The sequence below is a fragment of the Plecotus auritus genome (genome assembly GCF_963455305.1).
Source record: "Plecotus auritus genome assembly, chromosome: 5".
Lineage (NCBI taxonomy): Eukaryota > Metazoa > Chordata > Mammalia > Chiroptera > Vespertilionidae > Plecotus > Plecotus auritus.
In genome coordinates, this window is record NC_137776.1 from 59,492,233 (window position 1) to 59,513,118 (window position 20,886).

The following is a 20,886-nucleotide window of genomic DNA, read 5'->3' on the forward strand; positions in this document are numbered from 1 at the left end:
GGTTTTAGGACCCAAAATTCCCCAGGCACTTGATGGGGCCTCATCTCTGCTCATAGAAAGAGGGAGGCATGCTTTGCAGTTGGGAGGCAACGGCAAAGGACTGCCTCACCGCAGAGGTCACAGAGACACAAGCTCTATGATGGACAGACGGACACCCAAACAGTTCAACACACAATCGCAAGCCTGACAGAACAGCTGGAAAAACTTGAGGAGACCGGGAATTTATGTCTATCCAAGCAGCAACTTCCTCCATCTATCGGATATTAATATAATAAGCCAGACAAGTACTTAAACACAGACATACTTTTAGGTGATGAGCCGGGGCTGTTGGAAGCAATCTGCCTCATGCGGCTTCCGTGGCAGCTCAGTGCCACCAACTTAGAAATGATGGCCGTCTTCCCGAAGCCCACGTTTCCCACCACCACCGCCCCTCTGTTCTCCATCAGCTCCGTGTTCCGCAGGCCCTGCTCTATCTGCTGGAAGAGCCACTCCCTTCCCACAAACACAGAGTCGGTTGTTATGCTTGGTACTTCAAACAGCAGGGGCTTCAGCAAAATGTCTTGTGGCTTGTAGGGAGCAAATCGTGCTGAGGAAAGAAAAAAGACCATTATTTTAGAAGAATGACATAATTTTATACACTAAAAAAAACACCTCACTTTATCATTGCATGTATGTCACACTTAGTATTCAGAGCCTACAGTTTTACCCCAAAAGGGATCTGTATTTCCAATCTGATCCTATGAATACTCCTGAAATACTTCATTTATCATGCACTACTGTCACTACAGCATATCCTATTAAAATGACTTCCTGGTCCTTTTATGCCTCTAAAGTATTCTCATGACTCAAGGCCGACACACAGAGAATTAGAGAAAGTGATTCCAAGGGCCACACCATGGCTCACCAGTTTAGCTCAAACAATATTTAAGACACTTTCTTCCAATGCTGTGTGAGTGAAATGAAAATGCGTTTTCCCTAGCGATAGGGTCCCAGCTCTCACCTGGTGTCATGGCGCTTTGCCCCTTTTGGCCATGCTATTGACCACACACCTGTGCATTATGGGTAGATGTAGGAGGTGGCCAATACCACCCCAAAAAAGTGAAACAAAGTTGATTCTTGGTTGATGACAAAAAAAAAAAAAAAAAAAATTGAGGGAGTGTTAAACTACCCCTCACTTCAAAATAATATGCTGCAGAATTATTTTTCAACTCCAGAAGGAAGTTAATCATATTTTAAGAAGTATAAAATTATTAAGGAAGGCCCCTAGCGCACCTTCCAGATAAACTTTTAACAGCCTCCCTTCCTCCTCCCCCACCCCCCGAAAGCATGTTTAACTGCTGGCTGTCACGGATTTTTCATGTTTCGTCGACGAGCTCCTACCCACGGGGACAGCGATGCAAGGATAAATACCTCTGACTTCCTGCGCCCTACCTCCGGCCGTGCTGTGCCACGGTAATCTAATGGACGTCCGAAGGGGAGCATTTCTCTGCCCGTCTAAATAGCTCAGATCTTCCAATTTGGTTGAGCTCGTCGCTGTAACATGAAATGGAAGTTTAGTCTCTTCAAAGTTGAGTTTCATATCATACATACCCAAACTACTAGAATTATAAATTACTAAACAATTCCACTCAGGCGTTCAACATTTATTTCAAAGTGATTTTGATTTTGTTCACCCAACTCAATTTATTGTTCCAGTGATGTTACCAAAAAATGTTAAAAACAAAACAAAAAAAAACAAGTGCTCTTCATTCTTAAATGAAAGTCACGTTGATACGGTTGCTAAAATCTCCGTGATTCTGGAAAGTGACAAATTTCACTATAAATTTTTATGAAGACATCTGACAATCAAGGGTCACTCTGCAAAATTCCAGTCCTACTGCAAACACACAGTGCAGCCCGAGAACCCCGCCGCTGCTGGAATTCCAGCCTCGTTAACCAAGCAGACTGCCCATACAATTCCACAGTGTTTGCAACCTGAAAGTCAGCTCCTGGCAGTAAAAGTAGCCTTTCATTGGAAATAAACACATTCCTAAGCTTCAAAAGTGTGTATATATACACACACAAATATATACGTATATCTATATATTACATTATATAATACTAGAGGCCCGGTGCACGGATTTGTGCACCGGCGGGGTCCCTCGGCCTGGCCTGCAGGGATCAGTGGACCTCTGCGCCGCCACAGCCTGGCCTTACTGCCAGCTCGTTGGGCTCCGCCCACTGTCCACCTCAATCCCGCACAGCACATAGTGCGTGAAGCGGCAGGTAGCCGGGGAGGAGCCCGAGCCCAGGCTGGGCACCATGCAGCTCCTGCTCATCCCGGCCCACGTGCCTGCCGACACTCAGGCATGCAGGGCGAGTGTCTGCAGGAGAGGCTTGCACAGCTGCAGCTGTGCTTGCCAGCCATGAGCCCAGCATCTTGCACCCGTCTGTCAGCTGAGCAGTGCTCCCACTGTGGGAGCGCACTGACCGCCCAGGGCAGCTCCTGCATTGAGTGTACGCCCCCTGGTGTTCAGTGTGCGTCATAGCGATGGGCTGGTCTTCCTGTCACTTAGGCTTTCATATATATATATAGATTACATATGTATGTACTTTTTAAAATTCTAAAGAGAACTAATCACATTTCCCTCTGTAAGATTCACAGCACATAGGTACCTTTAAAAAGGATTTAGGGTCTATTCCAGCAAAGACACAGTTGGATTATAAAAACAATTAATGCAAATAATTTTACTAATCCTCAGCAAATCTTAGAAGCAAATATACAGTGCTGTTGTTTTTTTGTCTTTAAAAAAAATCTCTGAATTGCATATCTAGGTCACAATAAGGAAATCTAAATGAAATTAACCTAATTTGTTTTGTGGAATAAGTGGCCCAATCCAAATCCCTGCTGCTCTTAGACATATGATGATCATCCAGGACAACAGAACACAGATGTCATCTGAGGGCTGATGAGGAGGGAGGGGGAGTTACATTCCAAGAGCTAAGGCTCCTAAGGACTGGGGAAACCATCAGTGGGACCAAGCTTCAAGGGACAGAAGTCAGGTAGGGCCACCCTATGCTGTACCCTCTGGCTCTGACGCCCCAGGCACTACCTGCCTGATATGGGCCCTTCCGATTTTCCCTTCTGAGGCCTCAGTCCTCTCCTTCCTCAGCGTCAGCCCCACCCTCTCCTTCAGTCGACAACCACCTGGCTGGCTCCATGGCCGGGCTCTGTAACAGTGTGCCCTGCTCCCCTTCCCAGTCTGTGTAGAAACACCTGACACTGACTTTAAAAGAGCATTCACTTGTGCTTCTGCACTGTCTCAGTGCATATCCGCACTGTTTACACACCGTGAGCACATTCATATCAGGGCTTCACGCAGTCCTTCCTGTTGTTTTTTTTTTAATTTAATAAATCTTTATTGTTCAGATTATTACAATTGTTCCTCTTTTTTCCCCCCATAGCTCCCCTCCACCCGGTTCCCACCCCACCCTCTGCCCTTACTTCCCCCACACCGTCCTCATCCATAGGTGTACGATTTTTGTCCAGTCTCTTCCCGCACCTCCCACAACCTTTTCCCCCCTGAGAATTGTCAGTCCACTCCCTTTCTATGCCCCTGATTCTATTATATTCACCAGTTTATTCTGTTCATCAGATTTTTTATTCACTTGATTTTTAGATTCACTTGTTGATAGACATGTATTTGTTGTTCATAATTTTTACCTTTACCTTTTTCTTCTTCTTCCTCTTCTTAAAGAATACCTTTCAGCATTTCATATAATACTGGTTTGGTGGTGATGAACTCCTTCAGCTTTTTCTTATCTGTGAAGCTCTTTATCTGACCTTCCATTCTGAATGATAGCTTTGCTGGGTAGAGTAGTCTTGGTTGTAGGTTCTTGCTATTCATCACTTTGAATATTTCTTGCCACTCCCGTCTGGCCTGCATAGTTTCTGTTGAGAAATCAGCTGACAATCGTATGGGTGCTCCCTTGTAGGTAACTAACTGTTTTTCTCTTGCTGCTTTTAATATTCTTTGTCTTTTGCTCTTGGCATTTTAATTATGATGTGTCTTGGTGTGGTCCTCTTTGGATTCCTTTTGTTTGGGGTTCTGTGCACTTCCTGGACTTGTAAGTCTATTTCTTTCACCAGGTGGGGGAAGTTTTCTGTCATTATTTCTTCAGATAGGTTTTCAGTATCTTGCTCTCTCTCTTCTTCTGGCAGCCCCATAATTTGGATGTTGGTATGCTTGAGGTTGTCCCAGAGGCTCCTTACACTATCTTCAAGTTTTTGGATTCTTTTTTCTTTTTGCTTTTCCGGCTGAGTGTTTTTTGCTTCTTTGTATTTCAACTCTTTGACTTGATTCTTGCAGTCCTCTAGTCTGCTCTTGGGTCTCTGTATAATATTTTTTATTTCAGTCAGTGTATGCTTAATTTCTAGTTGGTCCTTTTTCATATCCTCGAGGGTCTCGCTAAATTTATCGGCCTTTTCTAGGAAATTATTGAAAAACCTTATAACCGTTGTTTTGAACTCTATATCCAGTCGTTTGTTTTCCTCCATTTCTTTGATTTGTGATCTGTTTCTTTCACTCTGCATTTTCACTGCTTCTCTGAGTTGGTAGAGTAGCTTTGTGTGCTAGGTGTCCTCTAGGGCACAGTGGCTCAGCCTCCCCAGTTACCTGAGGTGGACACTCTTGGTGCACCCCTTTGTGGACTGTGTGCTCAGCCTTGTTGTAGTTAAGTCTTGATTGTTGTTGGTATCACTGGGAGGAATTGACCTCCAGGCCAATTGGCTGTGAGGATCAGCTGTGTCTATGCCGGGAGAACTTCTGTGCTGGAGACAGCCTTATGAGACAAGACTTGCAAAATTGCAAAAGCCTCTGTGCTCAGCTTGGATGGGGCTGAGTTTCAGAGTGGAGAAGACAGCCTTGGTTTCCCGTCAGCCCTGCCCTATGAGGCCCCTGGGTCTCAGTGTCCCTCAGTAATTGCTGCAAGCACCTCTGAGAGAAAGCCGCCCTCAAGTTTCGCCCGCTGCCAGACAGTCCAGTTTCTCCCCAAATGAGTCGGGGTTCCCAGAAACTTGCCTGGAACTGGAGTTCAGTGCAGTTGGCAGCTTCTGTCTCCCTTCCACTTTAGAAAGCCAGCCACGCACTCAGCTGCCCATGCATTCAGCAGTCAGTCCTCTCTGCACGCGCGCACCGCCTGACCTCTGTCTTCCGCAGCTCCTGAGTCTCAGTGTGCTTTCTCTTTTCCTGACAGTCCAGATTCCCCCCAAATGAGTCTGGTTTCCCAGCGTCTCGCCCAGGACTGGAGTTCAGTGCAGTCGGGAGCTTCCTTCTCCATCCCACTTTAGAAAGCCAGCCGCGCACTCAGCCGCCCGTCCTCTCCACATGCGAGTCTCCGTACCTCAGCCTTTTGCATCTCCTCTGAGTCTCAATGTGCTTTCCTCTTTTCTTCTAGTTGTAGAATTTCCACTCAGTCAGCTTTCCTATGGTTCTGGATGGTGTCCGTTTTGTCTTTTAGTTGTAGTTTTGATATTGTTGTGCGAGGCAGCAGTTTAGGTGTTTACCTATGCCGCCATCTTGGTTTCTCCCTCAGTCCTTCCTGTTACAAAGAGTCCGCTAACTCCTCATCAGAACCTCCAAATGGACTTAGGCTACGGTAATCCAATGGCAGCTTCTAGTTTCTTGACCAGGCTGTGGTGGGCCATCAGGACCACACCCATCACCCTGGCTTCCTATAATGATCCAGCTTGGAACATATTTGCAGGCTCCTGCCTGGGACCTGGGCCTCTGCAAATGGCGCTTTCCTCAGCATGCCTCACCCTGAGGACCCCCACGTGTCCCAGGCTGCGGCTGAAGGGATAGCCAACAGTGTAACCCAAGAGCCAGCTCACGAATGGGAACAGCCACTAATGTCGGACCTGATGCCGCAGCTCTGACGAGCATAAAGATGCTGGGAGCCTCGCCAGGGCCCCACTTCCCTTCTTCCTGACCCCTTAACACATGATATTCGGCTCGGCCGTTGTGGCTCAGTGGTTGAGCATCAACCTATGAACCAGGAGGTCACAGTTCGATTCCCCTTCAGGCACATGCCTGGGTTGTAGGCTCAATCCCCAGTGGGTGGCATGCAGGAGGCAGCAGATCAATGATTCTCTCTCATCTTTGATGTTTCCATCTCTCTCTCCCTCTCCTTTCCTCTATGAAATCAATTAAAATACATATATATATACATATATACATATATATATATAAAACACAAGACATTCGGTTTATAGTACTGTGACAACCAGGAGGATTAAGATTATGAGGCTGTAAAGGATTGTAAAAGAAGACCTTGTTTGACACACATGCAGGAGATGAAGTTCCAAATGTGTTTTCAGATTTCCAGTCGCCACAGTTTCAGCTCCAAAGTACACAACAACTGGCCCCCAGAACTCCACAGCGCCATCAGCCTCTATTCAAACACGAGTAAGCTGCGTTTAAATGGGCCACCTCTCAGCAGGGCTGCAAGCCACCAGCTGCTGGCTGCCTCTGCTTTCTGAGGTGTTGTCAAAGGCACAGAAAGAGAGGGTGGAGGGTGGAGGCAGGAAGCCTCGGCCTCCCAGGGGATCCCACTCTGCCTTCTCACTCGTGCCTACCGTAGATTCCCGGGCATTACCAGTACAGGATTCAGACTCATTTCCTGGTACTTAACACTACATGCTTTCAAAATGCTAAACACTGTTCAGGGCCGAGAAAAATCAGAGGTAAAGTGGTAACTTCATGCTGCAATAAACCTACTGCTAATATCTCAACAATTAAACTAATTACACGCTTACTGCACACACACTGCGCCCAACACCTGGGTGAGGAGTACACTGGCACATGCTGCAAGCAAGAGGTTTACTGTGGCGGGGTGGAGAGAGGTGAGGTGGGTGGAGTGGAAGGAGATGCAGAGGAAGGCTCATCTAAGCTGAGCAAAGAGAAGCATCTGTTGAAACATCATGGACTAACCTATCAAAGGTAAATGCCATTAAGTCCAGGCCATTATCAGTTCGAGTTTTAAGAAAATTGGCTGGTAATGATGTTTGTTGGTTTCCTTGAAAACTAAACAGTGTTCTCTGATCCACCTAGGAAGTATTTCAAAAGGGGGGTAAGAAAAGTACTAAAAAATAGTAGCCCCTAATTACCCAAATTCTAAATGATCTAAGAAAGCACTGTAAAGGGTTCTCATTCTGTGTTTTAATAAAGGAGTAAGGTGTCTGTGCCTTACATTTGATGTGATATACAGTAATAACCTGACTGCAGGATTGCAAACCAATTCCACACCAACAAATTGTTTACAAAGACAATCTCTGTGTAGTGAAACAATCTCCAAACCTAGCCAACTTGTTTTTATAACCCTTGACATAAAAATTTTACTGTGCTAGATGGTTAACGGTGAACAGACCACCACAGTGCTTTGCAACAGGCCCAACAACAAGAAGAGCTGGCAACCTGAGGTATCTGTTTCCACACCCGTGCTCCCTGGGGCGGGGGACATGGGGACCAGGTGCCTTGAGGTCAGCATCCCCCTTCCTCCACCCGCCGGTCCTTCTCTGCATACATCACATCCAATCATTGGATGTTTCCTAGCAAATGGAATTTATGTTTATATGGATCTTACATGCAAATACTTCCTCAAGATTGCAGTATAGGGTCCCTCATGTATTACTGTCACCCTTCAAACACTGAGTGTTGCCTACTCCCTGTTGTAGCAGCTTGCCTTCTAATCACTAGACAAACAGTGCTGCATGTAGTACAGACCACCTGAATCTTCTGCTCTTTTCAACAATACCTGAGAGATCCTGCCATTCCCTCTTAACTGAGGCTCAGCTTTAGGGGTAGGAGGGTGGGCAATGAAAAATCTACCAGATGCCCAGCTTGTCAGCACATACTATGCTGGAAGGCACTTGCCTATTTCCTTTTAAAAAAAAAACATGCTTTCAGTTTATAAAATGTACAACGCAGAGCAAACGAGCAAACCCATTAGGCCAGGCAGTCACTGCTCAAACCTAGAGTGCAAAACCCTCCCAGTTCCACAGGAGGTCTTGCTCAAGTGCATACGTAGAGGCTAATGAATGAACACAGAAGCACCCAGACAGCCCTGCTCCGTAATCACTGCGGACGCCTGGAAAAGCTCAGCTCACACCCACTGTCAATTCACAGGGCGGGAGAGCCCATAAAAGAACATCAAGCAGGCACATCACCCCAAACGGGGGGCTTTTAACACTGTTGACTTAATTTATTAATGTTTCTCTTTATTTTAAAATAGCTCCATGAAACTGAATGCAAGTTTGCTATGTTGTTGAAGTCAATAAAACCATCAAGTTCTGGGATAACACAAATGAAGCATTTATTGTAACTAGGTAAATCCGGTCTAAAATGCCTGGGGGACATGTTACGCCGTAGGTAGTGGAATGGTGGTGGGAGGACACGAAAGCTTTTGGAAAAACCATCACTCAAATACGCATAAACCCTCCAGTACCACTCTCTAGCAGACACGCCAAGCCTCTCTCCTGGAATAAGGCCACTTTATGTCCTTTGAAAGCGAATTAGAGTTGTGTCTCGGAACTTTTCCATTAGGGCAATTTATTTATCAAGCTGTTTCAGAGTTTCATTGTTTAAAAAAACACACACACACACAACAAAGCTCCCAACAACAACCAGAGTGACCTGCCACATCCTGAAGGAGCAGTAAAAATCACAGGAAAAGCCTTTGATGTAGGAAGGGAGGACCTGGGTCCACACATTAGCAGAGGAGAAATTTTAAGCATTGTGTTGGTAACAAAGAATGACTGAAACAAGTTCCTCTTCTAAGTTCAACCCAAGGGCACCAAGTTTAGAAACTCAGGACTTGAAAGCAGGCATGTCAGCTCAGACGCAGAGTTCCTCTCTCCACCCCAACCCCTAACCTTCTCTCCTCGCTTGCAACCACCCACTGGCTAGTCGTGTAGCAAGTCACCACTCATGTATGTCTCCTTAGCTCCGGCTGCCCCAGAGTGCCTTCTTTCATTTCCTCGACCGAGAGCCCTCACTTCCGCTGTTCATGTTTTAAGCTGTGAGATCCCTTATAACAGAATTACACAGAAACTGACCCCCCATCTGTATGATGGGCCTCAATGGTAGAGGCTAAGTTTGAAAGTTGGATTAGAAATTCTTTGCGCTGATATTAACAAACTCACTCTGAAGTATGATTCCTGTTTACCAAGATGTAATACAAAGTCATGAATTTACTCAGGCTTCAAATAACAAAAACAAGGACAGAATTTTTGGTACTTTATGGCTCTTTGAGAGGGAAGAGAGTCTAAATATAGGGTGTCCCCAAAAAATGTATACGCACACTTTGAATAATTATAAAGGCAGTACTTATTAAAAACACATCTCCTTTTCAAAATTGAACTGTCAGCTGTTAAAGTGGGTATACTTTTTGGGGGACTTCCAGCGCAGTAGGATCCCTTAAAGACCATCCGGTGGAGCCTGATCATGTTTCCGCAGGGGTAAACTGGAGGTCTAGAAAAGGCTGGGTGCCTGACCCCGGATCACAAAGCCGGCTGGTGTCTGGATTAGATTCCCAAGGGAAGAGAGCGAACACAGGCACCTCAGGCCCAGCAAGATAACCCTCCTAAGGAGAAGTGTGGCCTTACCTGCAACTGAGTTGGGCCGTGGCATTATTAGCGAGCTGGAGCTCTGAGAGTAAGGGACTGGACCATCTCCTCCGGGGGCTTCAGCTGTGGGCAGCACGCTCTCTGCTGACCCAGTGGGCTCCTCTTCCGCCACTGGGGAACAATTATCTGCCCTCCGATCATGAAGCACTCCCTTCTGCACCCCTAACCTTAGGCTTCCGTCCTTATTCCATTCCAAACTGGAGCCACTCCGGTCATCATTTTCGGATGAACTTGTAATTGTGGCTGAAATGAGAGACCAAAAGACTTTGAAGGCCGCCAGGCATCACTGGGGCTGTTGAGAATTCACACACACACACACACACACACACACACACACACACACAGCCCTCCCCACCATCAAGGGAACGTATTCCGGTCCACACAGATTTTTATTAAAGTCTGCTTCATACAATGTATTTTTGTAAATTAGAAGAATGTTGCTTAATAGGGGATATAAACTGCCAAATTATTCTACAGGGGAGGAAAAAGAACACTGATAAGAAGATAATAAAAAAGCTGTCTAAACATATCTGGAGTTAATGGTATATCTGTGTGATTTGGAGATGATGTTGCCTCTCTTTTTTTTAACACAGATGAATTGCTCACAAAAGAACTTATATCTCATTAAATTCCTTTGACCCTTTAAATAATTTTTCCAAATTAACATCTGTGTACGGGGGGCGGGAGGGCGGGGGGGGGACAGAGCAGCACCATGGTTCATGCAGAAAAGATGCAGGAGAAAAATCTATAAAAACAAAAATGCAGTGATAGAGTCAAGCAGAGAATTTGGTCGTTAGCATTAAGCTTTGTAACATCTGTTCAGGACCATCCCGAGAGGCTGACAGGACTTTAGCGGAAAGCCGCTATGTAAACAACGCAAGAAAAACACAAGTGTGGGAAGGATCACATGATTGCAGAATTAAAATTTAACCTCTAAGGAAGAAAATCGGCACAAAGAACATCTGGGCAGAAGAGGAAAAATGATGAAGAAATACAGCAATATAGGGCAGGGCAAAAGTAGGTTTACAGTTATGAGCATGTGGAACAGTTTATTCTTGTACTTTTTATTAAGCATTGTGTTCTTTTCCTTACGAACCACTGTAAACCTACTTTTGCCCCACCTGTACGCACCCTCTGTCGCTTCTATGAATAGCCACTTCCAATTTCAAGGCCCTGAGCCATATGTGATGTTCACCAAGGACACTGGATTGTGTCCTTGAGAACAAGGGCCATGTCTTCTGAACCCTCTGTGTCCCTGTTTGGATCCACTTAAATGGGAGTGCATGGGGTCAGAGTGCATTCAGAACCCAGTGCCTGGTTTAAGCTGTTTCATAAATATACCAGGAGGACACACACTCTTATCAGCAGGCTGGTGAATTAGCTCCACAGAGCCTGCTATCTAGGGTCAAAGGTCCGAAGGGGTTTTGCTTATTTTTACAATGCTCCTTCAGGCTAAGAAGACAAAACAATTTCCCTGCTGTGACTGTAGGGCATTCTGCCCCAGTCCTAAAACTGTCTTGCTCCTGCTGCTCCAGTCAGGACTTACCATTCATGTCTTACCTATTAAAAAATCCCCTCTGCACTCTGAAGCCTCCCTGTTAACAAGTGTCTCTACTACCAGTGTCTCTTTTCTGAACAGCACCACGCCTGGCGCATGCTAAGTGCTCAATAAAGGTTTGCTAATTCAATGGGTGAGCAAATGAACACACTTCTATCCCAGTTGTGATCAGAGACACCGCCTGTCACCTCACTGTTATTGGTTCGAGATTGTTGGTATTATGTCTCCAACTAAAGTGTAAATTTATTTGTGACAGGCCCGGCATACCTTTTGGGTGTCTGTCATTATTCCAAGCATTTCCAAGTATTCTATCCGGAGTATTAATACTCATCTCCCATCTGTTTGGAATCCATCACAGCCTTCATTGTGTGGTCCATTAAAAAAAAGCCCCCCGTTCATAGGAGCGTAAGTATAGCAAGTATGACCTTCTATCCTAAAAAATGCTACTGCTGGTGGTAATAGCAGCAACTAGCATTTACTGAAGGGTACTATATGTCATGGACTCTGCTAATCGCTTCACAGGAATACACTAATTTATTAATGGGATGATTGCTCACAACTCATGGTAATTAATTACTCATTGCAACCCTGTTAATAAGTTGTGCATGTGTTACAAACCTTCATTTATAATGCCAGTATTTAGGACTCAGATGCCTTTTCCACAGATATGCAATAATTAATTAGGTCCCCAGGCTGTGCCAATATCTAAGTTACAGGCTGGGGTGGGGGTGATTTATTCGGTTTTAGAGTTGTCTGTTTTATTTTGGAGTACATATCCTTAAGGTGAAAAATAAAGTCAAAGTGATGTGTTTCCCCTTGTGTTCCCCCTAAGTATCATGCACTTCAGAATCAAACCCCCAAAGATCTGAGTCCTCACCCAGACCTCGAGCAGTGGGAACACAGACAAGGGACTTCCCTACTCCCTGTGGCAAGTGACAGCCCCAGAAGCAGGGCCAGCCTGGCAGGCTCCCGGACTGAAGAACAGGCTGAAGGCCCAGTTCTCACCAGACAGCCACGGCGCCCAGGCCCTGATGCATGGCAATGTCCAGGTCCTGGCGGTGAGCAGGAGAGTGGGTGGGGAGGAAGGCCCAGCTGCAGAAGCAGTAGCTGAGATGAGAAGTCCCAGACAGGGGCGCCACTTCAAAAGCACGATATTACAAGCTATGATACGTTTGTAAGTAGGAAACTCTCCACTGCCCTCATGAAGTTCATCGTTGCTCACATTACCAATTTTAATGACATGAATTCCCATTAATCAGCAATAATTGCCATTAATGAGCAATAATCTCATTAATAAATTAGTGTATTCCTGTAAAGCACTTAGCATTCTGACATCCACACTCACCAGGGCCCTGAAGCCAGAAGCTCTGAGGCCACGGGCCCTCCAACAAAGATACTCCACTAAGATTGCCCCACTTCGCAAGATTCCTCCTCCCTGGGATCCAATACCGGGTTCACCTACATGGCTTGAAGCCCAGGCAGTGTACTTGCATCATGGCTCAGGCACCATCAAGTCCCAAAGCAGATCCAATGGGGCAGATAAAGGCCCATCTCTCCAGTTTCCCTGAGTGACCTCAGGAGCACACCAGGGAGGGCAGCCCCACAGTCTCCAGCAAAGGAAAGCTGGTTCTGACAACAGATGACAGGCTTCGCAAAATTCGTGTTTCTTTCCGGCTAACAAAATCCAAACTCCTACTTAAATTAACCCAGTTGCCTTCAAGTTCACACACACACACACACACGCACATACACACACCATTTTAACTATGATGACTTTATGTTAAAAAGCTCTAAAAAATAAGTGCCATTTGACATTTTTTGGAGACTAGATAATCTTTCAAGTTCCCTTAACAACTCGAAAATTTTAACATCTTATTCCTTCAGCCAGTATAGACACCAGCTTTTACCAATTAAGACTTGGTATGAAGAGATTAACCCAAGAACTTATATGCATATGCAGAGTGTCCCAAAAACATGTGTACACACTTTAATAACTGATAGCTCAATTGGTGTTTCTTTCTTTTCAGACAGACTAAGCTTTGAACAAAGGAAATTCTTCCTAAAATGCTACTGGACATTTGAAAACACATTTGAAATACAAACACTGCCTTTATAATTATTCGAAGTGTGTACACATTTTGGGGGCACACAGGGTATCTCCCAAAATGTAAACACACTTTGACAGCTAATAACTCATTTAATTTTCACTCCTTTTCAGGTTTAACTGATTTGAAATAATGGGTGAAGTCAGACTAAGCTTTGAACACAGAAAATTTATCCACTAGAATTTCTTATGGGAATACATAAAAGATAAAGTTTATGGTACAAAATTGGCAACAGTTGATGAATTGAGAGAGCACAAATACCGAATGAAATGATTCTTGATGTTTGTGATTCCATGGCTTTGTGTTATCAGCAGTGCCTGGACCAGAACAGTCATCAGTTTGAAAGCAGGCCACTGACAGATCAAATTATTCATTTCTGTAGATTCTTTTAAATTTAGAAAATGAATTACATGTTAATAAACACTGACTGCATACTCATTCAAAGTGGGCATACATTTTTGGGGGACACCCTATCTGTATAGCCCATGGACAAAGACAATGTGTGGTAAAGGCCTGGGGTGGGGCAGGGGCTGGGTGGAGGGGGTGAAAGTGGGGGAAATGGGGACATCTGTAATACTCTCAACAACAAAAGACTTGCTATCATCACTCATACTAGGTCTCAAACATGTTTCCAACAGGCAAGATTCTGTAAATGACTGATTTATCAGGCCTCATGTTAGCAAGCTGTGAGGTTACATGGTGTTCCCAATGTAGTATTAACTTAGGTTGGGTACTGCTCACTGATTTACATGTGTTACTTCTGACTCTCTGTAGTTTGAAAATTATTTTTAGCCACAAACAATGCGTTATCTTCCTCTGTAGTAACAGCACATTTAACTAGACCTAGTATACTAGTGCACAGGGCTATACTATTTCCAAAAAAAAAAGTTCAAAATATATTAGGACATATACATGACCACAACCTTGAAAAGAGTTGGAGGGGCTGAGAACCATCAACCCCATCCTTATAGATACTTTCTCGGGAGAAAATGAGCGCGCACACACACACACACACACACAGTTAATGGTATGTCTGATACCAGTTCTTTGACTGCACACTCCTTTTACCACGCACAGTGCTCACCATGTACAAGTTGCTCTGAACTATCTGTGGTTAAGGAATATTTTGCAGTTCATGAAGTTTGCCTTGTTAAAAACAGTAGCCCTTAGGCAGGGGGCTTTGGGCAGGGGCCAGTCATGGGCTCACAGCAGCCAGGAGGGAGCCACCGGTGGGGAGGTGGAGGAAGCAGAGAGGGAGATCCACTCAGTCATCAAATGTTTGGTATATAATCCTCCACTATAAAGGTATATGCCTTCTCCTTCCCATCTTCCTTTGCCCCCTCTTTGCTTTTTGAAGGTTCTTTCTATGTTGAATGTACACTTAAAATAGAACCAGGGAAAATAATCAGTTTCAGTCCAGGGCCCAACAAGTACTTCGATGAGATATAAATCAGGTTATAGGTTCAAAAGAACATCAAGAAGAAAATTAAACTGACTACACCATTAGCCCACAACTATTTAGGAACTAAGGTTCACTGATATCAAATATATACACAGAGATAGAGCTGAATTCTTTCTGAGTTGCAGAAAAGACAAGAGGTAAAAAAATGCAAGGGGCTTGGGTTCAAACCTTGGCTTCTCTCCTGAGGACCCAGGGTGTGGGTAGGATCTCAGGGTACGTATCTCTGGGCCCAATGCTAAGAACTGGTACACTTCTTATCTTTATCTTACAAACATCATCATATGTATTTGGTTCTATTTCTCTCTGTATATTGACTATGTGGAAACTTAAAAGTAAGATATTCTTCCCACGCTAAATACAATAAATAAAATCATATGAGCCTGACTCCTGACTTCATCTTTTCTCCTGCTCTATTTCCTTTCCCCAACTCAGACCTTCATTGGAGAGAAAAACTTTGTTTTACTAAATGTCTATGTGCGAGCATTTCACATTCACTGGGGAGAGAGTAAGTATAAATAAATGAGTACCCTTAGGAAATAGCAACAAGAGGCTAAATGAATGTTGTAATGGTGTCTACCATGTATGGGCTCTGCCCTAAACCCTTGTGACATCTCAACTCACTGAGTACTCACAGGAGCTCTATGGGCAGGACAGCCCCACAAGGCCCCCGGCCTCACTGTGCTCCAGAATGGGGCTCTACACTGTTCTGACCATGCCACCCATTAGTATAAATATTGGAGACTGCACCCTAAATACATGTATTTATAAATTATGTGCATGCACTATTCTAATTGGTTAGTGTACACCACACACACAAATACACATTTTGAAAATATGAAAATAATATGAAGTTGGCATTTTCTTCGAGCACGCCATGACTGTCTCGCATTCTCCATTTTCAAAGGCTCGATGAAGAGAACCCTCTGTTCTTCCCTGGACTTTGGAGAAAGCTCAGATACAAGGGCCCATGTAAAGGGCCTCCTATATCATTGGTACCCAAGAACGTTCTCCTCCCCGTACAACTGAAGAAAAATAAAGTAGCACTAAAGAACACAAACATTTTTAAAACTTTTATATTCAACTTAATGATTGACAGGAAGAGTTTAAGAGCGAAACCACTTGGCCAGTGAACTAAAGATCCAATAAGAAACTAACATAATGGCTGCCTAGGAAAGTGAGAGCAGGGAAGACATGAATAAAAAGGGAAAACACAGCTACTGCAGACACCACCTCCTCTCACATGACTGAATAAAGTTCATGAATAACTTTCGAAAGGTTAAGCAAAGAAAGACTAGCTGATGGAAAAAGATCAGAGAGACAGGTCCAGGAAGCGGCATATGAACACCCTGGCCTCCTGAGTCCTTTCCTTGGCACTCACACTGCACACGGTTCCAGCTGCCACCCCTACTTGGGATTTCCCGGAGTGACAGAGGGAAAGGTGGCATGGATGAAATCAGCGCGCAGGAGGCCTTCTGACCACAAATGCCAGCCTGTGCTTCTCCCTCTGCCCCACCCACAAGCTGACAGCCACACAGGGACCTCTGAGGCTCACCTTCCCTTCAGTGGCTGCCTTTGATCTCCCTCAGCGCAGCGAGGAAAGGGCTCCGGTGAAGGCAGCAGGCTAACTCGCCCTTCCCTGGAATGCCACAGGGAGGGTGGCAGCCTGAATTACCTTTGGCTCCGGGGAACTTTCTGGCTTCTCCTTCTGCAACTCTGTATGGATAACCGCTCGGCCCTCCTGGCCAGCCCCGTGTAACATGCAGCTGAGCCCTCCTCCCCTTCTGGTCTTGCAGATGCCCTGGGTTTTGGCTTGTGACACACAGATCTCTGTACCAAATCTCCAGCTCAGTGCTCCCCGCATTGCGCAAGGCGTGCTCTGCTATGACATGCAGCAAGGCCGGGGACCTGAGCCATGCATTCATAGGCGCATTCTTCAGGCTTTTGATTGTGGAAACACCTCCAGGATCAGCTGGAGCAGGGCGGTCGGGAGGGTAGGGCAGGGGAAGGGAGGAGGGCAGGCCTGCCTCACTCAGCCACACGGTCCTCATTCAGCCGGACACAGCAGGAGCAGTCTCCAGAGAAAAGCCTCTGGACTGAAACGTGACTTTGGCTAACGACAGCACGCAGCACAGTGCTTAAAGTGTCACAGAACCTGCACGCTGAAGGCACAGACAGAGGAGCTCCTTACACAGTCCTAAGACTCCCCAAAGTTCTTGAATCTCCCAGGAAAGAGCATGAGGCATTATTAGTGGGTGGCATTATTATGCACCTACAACATACACCCCTTCCATCACAGGTGTCAATCTCCGCCACGTTTTAAATGCTTTTCGGCACTGACAACCTGCCCAGACCCTCCACAGGACGGACAACAGACCATTTTCTGGTCCCACAGGTGGACAAGTTTTGACCTGGATACTCTGCCTTATCTGTATTGTCCCTTGTTCCAGTACTGGACAAACTTGCTCTTGGTACACAGTAGGTGCCAAAAAATACTTGCTCCATTGACAGAACAACCAGTCTGAATAAAAGCGTGGCAGGCACTCTGCTGACTCGAATCATCACCAAGGATTTCTTTCCCACATTAAGTATATTACAGAATTAGATTTGTAAAGGCAAATTTTCCTCCTTCACCTAGGAAATTAAAAGGAAGTGTCTATAATTAAGGATGATTTTTTAAATTGCAGGCAATGTAGTAAAATGAATATTGTCACAGATTTGAAACAACAGTTATTACCAAATCAGTTCCGAAGCATTTCAATTTAGTGGCAAACAGGGCAATACAGGTGGCAACGAAGCTCATTAGCATGAAATCCAAAGGGCAGGATTTACAAGTTAAAAATGAAAATAGAGTACAATTCATTCCTCTTTCTATGCCTCTCTCTGCATCGGATCATCTCTCTTGGACACAAAGTCCAGGAAATGAAAGGTCTAAAGCTACCTCTGGATTCACTTTCATTTTACAAGCTTTGGAGGGCACAGAAGAGAGACAAGGGAGATAAAAGTCAGCCCACCATAACTTTTCTTAAAATAGCCTAAGCGACTGAGCAGAAAGACAAGTGTTACCAAAAGCTAGTAAGCACCAGCAGGATACTAATTCAAGTGTCATTATTTCACTGGAAATCACTCCTGCAGGAAAAATGTTTCTGTGAAGGTCTTGCCCTGCCTAAATTTATACCTGCCTCCCAGCTTTACCATAAGAAGGACAAAAGCAAATGCAAAGGGGAAAGGCAGCAGGAAGAACCCAGGTTCTTGCTTTCCCCTTTTCAAGTTCTGGGCACTTAATCATCCTGGCCTGGTGGAATGCGGTGGCTCAGATGTCGGGGAGCACGGCAGGTGAACACACCTGCTCTGTGCAGGAGACACGCCCATTGGGGAGACAGGGCCACTGTCACTGGGAACCCCCCGCCCCGGAGCTGTCCTAACTAACACCAGCTCTCAAAAGGAAACACATCCACAAAAGCCATCTGCAGATTATACATGTCAGCAGGTACATGCAGTTAGTGGAAGGAGGAAATAGAGGAGATGACTGACTTTCTACAACCTCTTTTCTCAGCCAGAAATTGTTCTAATTGCTACGTATTAAGTCCTTGTCCTGGCCACATGTATCGATGGATCAGAAAAATTTATTATTTAAAAAAAATCTTGATATGGAAAGCTGGGTATTGTTTGTTTTTCCTCATCTAATATCCAATTTCCTTCTTTCTTAATAGAGAAAAGCCCATTTTCTTAAAATAGATACACAAACACACTTAAAATGTTGATCATGCTATGGACATAAACAAATACTAAACAATATGTTTATATAAAAAAATGTTTCAAAACCCACTATTTGCAGTGATGCTTTAAAAAAAAAAATCAGATTGTGCCCTGGCTGGGTAGCGCAGTTAGTTAAAGTATTATCCCGATACACCAAGGTTTCAGGTTCAGTCCCTGGTCAGGGCACATACAAGAATCAACCAATGAATGCATAAATAAGTGGAACAACAAATCAATGTTTCTGTCTGTCTGTCTGTCTGTCTGTCTCTCTCTCTCTCTCTCGTCAATAATTAAAAAAAAAAATCAGATTGGTTTTCACACAGATTCCAAAGAGAATATACTTTATTCCAATTTCCATTTGTAACAGCTGGAAGTAAGTTACATCAAGGGAGTATCACTAAGAAAAAATGTTTTCTCAGGCATGGAGGAAACACCTTTAAAAGCCACTTCTTTATAAAGTTTTTCCCTTTTCAAAGCAAGTAATTGAGAAACCAGTTTACGATGATTGGGTGCAGCTGGGTTTCACATTTAGAAGGTTTTCACATGTCCAATTTGAAAAATCAGACACTAACTTCTAGGTCATGCCAATGATTTCAATACGTTTAGAGTAAGGAATTTCACTTAAAAAAAAAAAAAAAGAAAGAAAGAAGATATTCATAGGGAATTCGGTTAATCCCATTCAGCTTAGACAGTATTTCTACATGACAGAATTATTATACTTCTAAAGGCACTTATGTTGGCAGAACCTGGGCCTTCTGAAATAGGATAAAGTGGGACTCCCCTCTGTATAACACAATAAAGTGGGAACAGAGGCTGGGGGGAGGGCTCTGCTAAGCTCTGGCCTCCACAGAGAAAGACTGGAAGGGGTCCAATAAATTCTTCTAATGGTTATTAGCCCGCCTTTTCTCCTACTAAGCAGTTCCTAAAAGGAAAATTCTCTTCCCCTGCAATATGTCAAAGCTAGTGGAAACAGAACCCAGGCAGAGCACCCCGTGGCTGCCCCGAGGAGGCTGTCTGGGCGTGTGGGAACAAGTTCCCCTCTGGCATTGCTGGGCAAAAAGTTTAGATCAAATATAATCAGCCTGATGGAAATCAGCTTAAATGGAAGGGGAGGCCCAGGAATGTTGAAGGATGGGTTGCAATTTCCCTAAAAGTCCCAAATAACTTGTGTTCATGCTGTGCCATGGAAGTCTGATCAGAGCCCGATAGTCCGGGAGCCTCTAGTTCCCCAAAGCGTGTAGTGCCATAAGCTGTGTGGGCTTTACACTGGCCGTCCCCAGTACCTTTGCCGCTTGGACCGGAGCTCTATGGACTGACAAATCTTAAACAACTTAAGATGGAAAATTAAGCGGAAAGCCTCCTCCTCTCATCTGCAGGCTTTAAGTTGGAACATGGATCCGAATCGGCCTGTTTTAGCAGCAGCTGCCAGGCCTTTTGAAACAGAAAGCCAAGCTATCTCCCTTTCATCTCTGCCCACTAGGAGCACTGTGTTCCTGAGTATTTCATTCTGTGAAACACTGAAGAGGCCCCAAGGTTGCCATTCCCAGGCTACACCTTATCAAAACAAACACTGTTCTTCAGGGAGAAAAAGCACACACGCAGCCCCAGCAACCACAGACCCACAGCTGAGTCACAGATGCCCACTTTCTGAAGGGCAACGGAGCCCGCACACCCTGTCCTGACTCAGGAGGAACCGCCTTCCCTCCTCGGCCCCACCACTCCTGCCCCTTCAAAGAGCTGTGGCTACAGTCCGTCTGGAGAGGAAACACTTGCTTTTCTTCCTGCTCCCTACCACACCTCAATGTGTCCCTTGGCAACAGCCTGTCACTCTGCAGGCCAGGGAAGGAGAGAGCACAGAGGAGCGTTTCCACCAGCTCAGTGCTTCCATCCCAGCCACCTATGTCCTTGCTGCCTGCAGACCAGCTAGAGCAACAAGACGCCCAGTCTCCAATCTGGAGTTTTCCATAAAAGAGGGACCTAACCCTTCTCAATGCCTCCTACTCATCTGCTGAGTTAAGGGAACACGCTGACTTGAGCCAAAAAGCGAAGGACAGCTTCAATGCCATAAAATGTGTCATTTAGCTATAAGGACAAGAGAGCTTAAAATACGGATGACATTAAGAGATTCAACAGTGCCAACTTGGATGGGGATCCTGCATTGCTTCTTTAATTTCTCATTCCAACACCGAGCCAGGAGCTCAGGAGAGAGCTGGGATACTATAGATGAGACCCCTTTCCATATGGAGACAGAAGTAAACAATAAAACAAGAAAAAGTCAACTGAAGGAAATACTGAGGTGCTGTGGAGAACATGTAATAAGGGAAGTGAGCAGTCTGGGATT

The 20,886-nt window shown here is 45.0% G+C and overlaps 1 protein-coding gene across 12 annotated transcripts in view; it reads right to left on the reverse strand.

Annotated features, from left to right (window-relative positions):
- TANC1 (tetratricopeptide repeat, ankyrin repeat and coiled-coil containing 1) overlaps positions 1–20,886 on the reverse strand; it is a 244,458-nt gene that overhangs the window by 51,832 nt on the left and 171,740 nt on the right. For 9 of the 12 annotated variants that reach the window (XM_080669579.1, XM_080669577.1, XM_080669576.1 and 6 more), the window contains 3 exons: positions 9,644–9,907; positions 1,411–1,533; positions 305–586 (listed from right to left, as the gene is read on the reverse strand). In XM_080669579.1, the coding sequence (XP_080525705.1) occupies positions 305–586; positions 1,411–1,533; positions 9,644–9,907 (669 nt within the window). The remainder of the gene's footprint in view (positions 1–304; positions 587–1,410; positions 1,534–9,643; positions 9,908–20,886) is intronic. The other 3 variants (XM_080669582.1, XM_080669581.1, XM_080669580.1) reach the window with 1 other exon arrangement.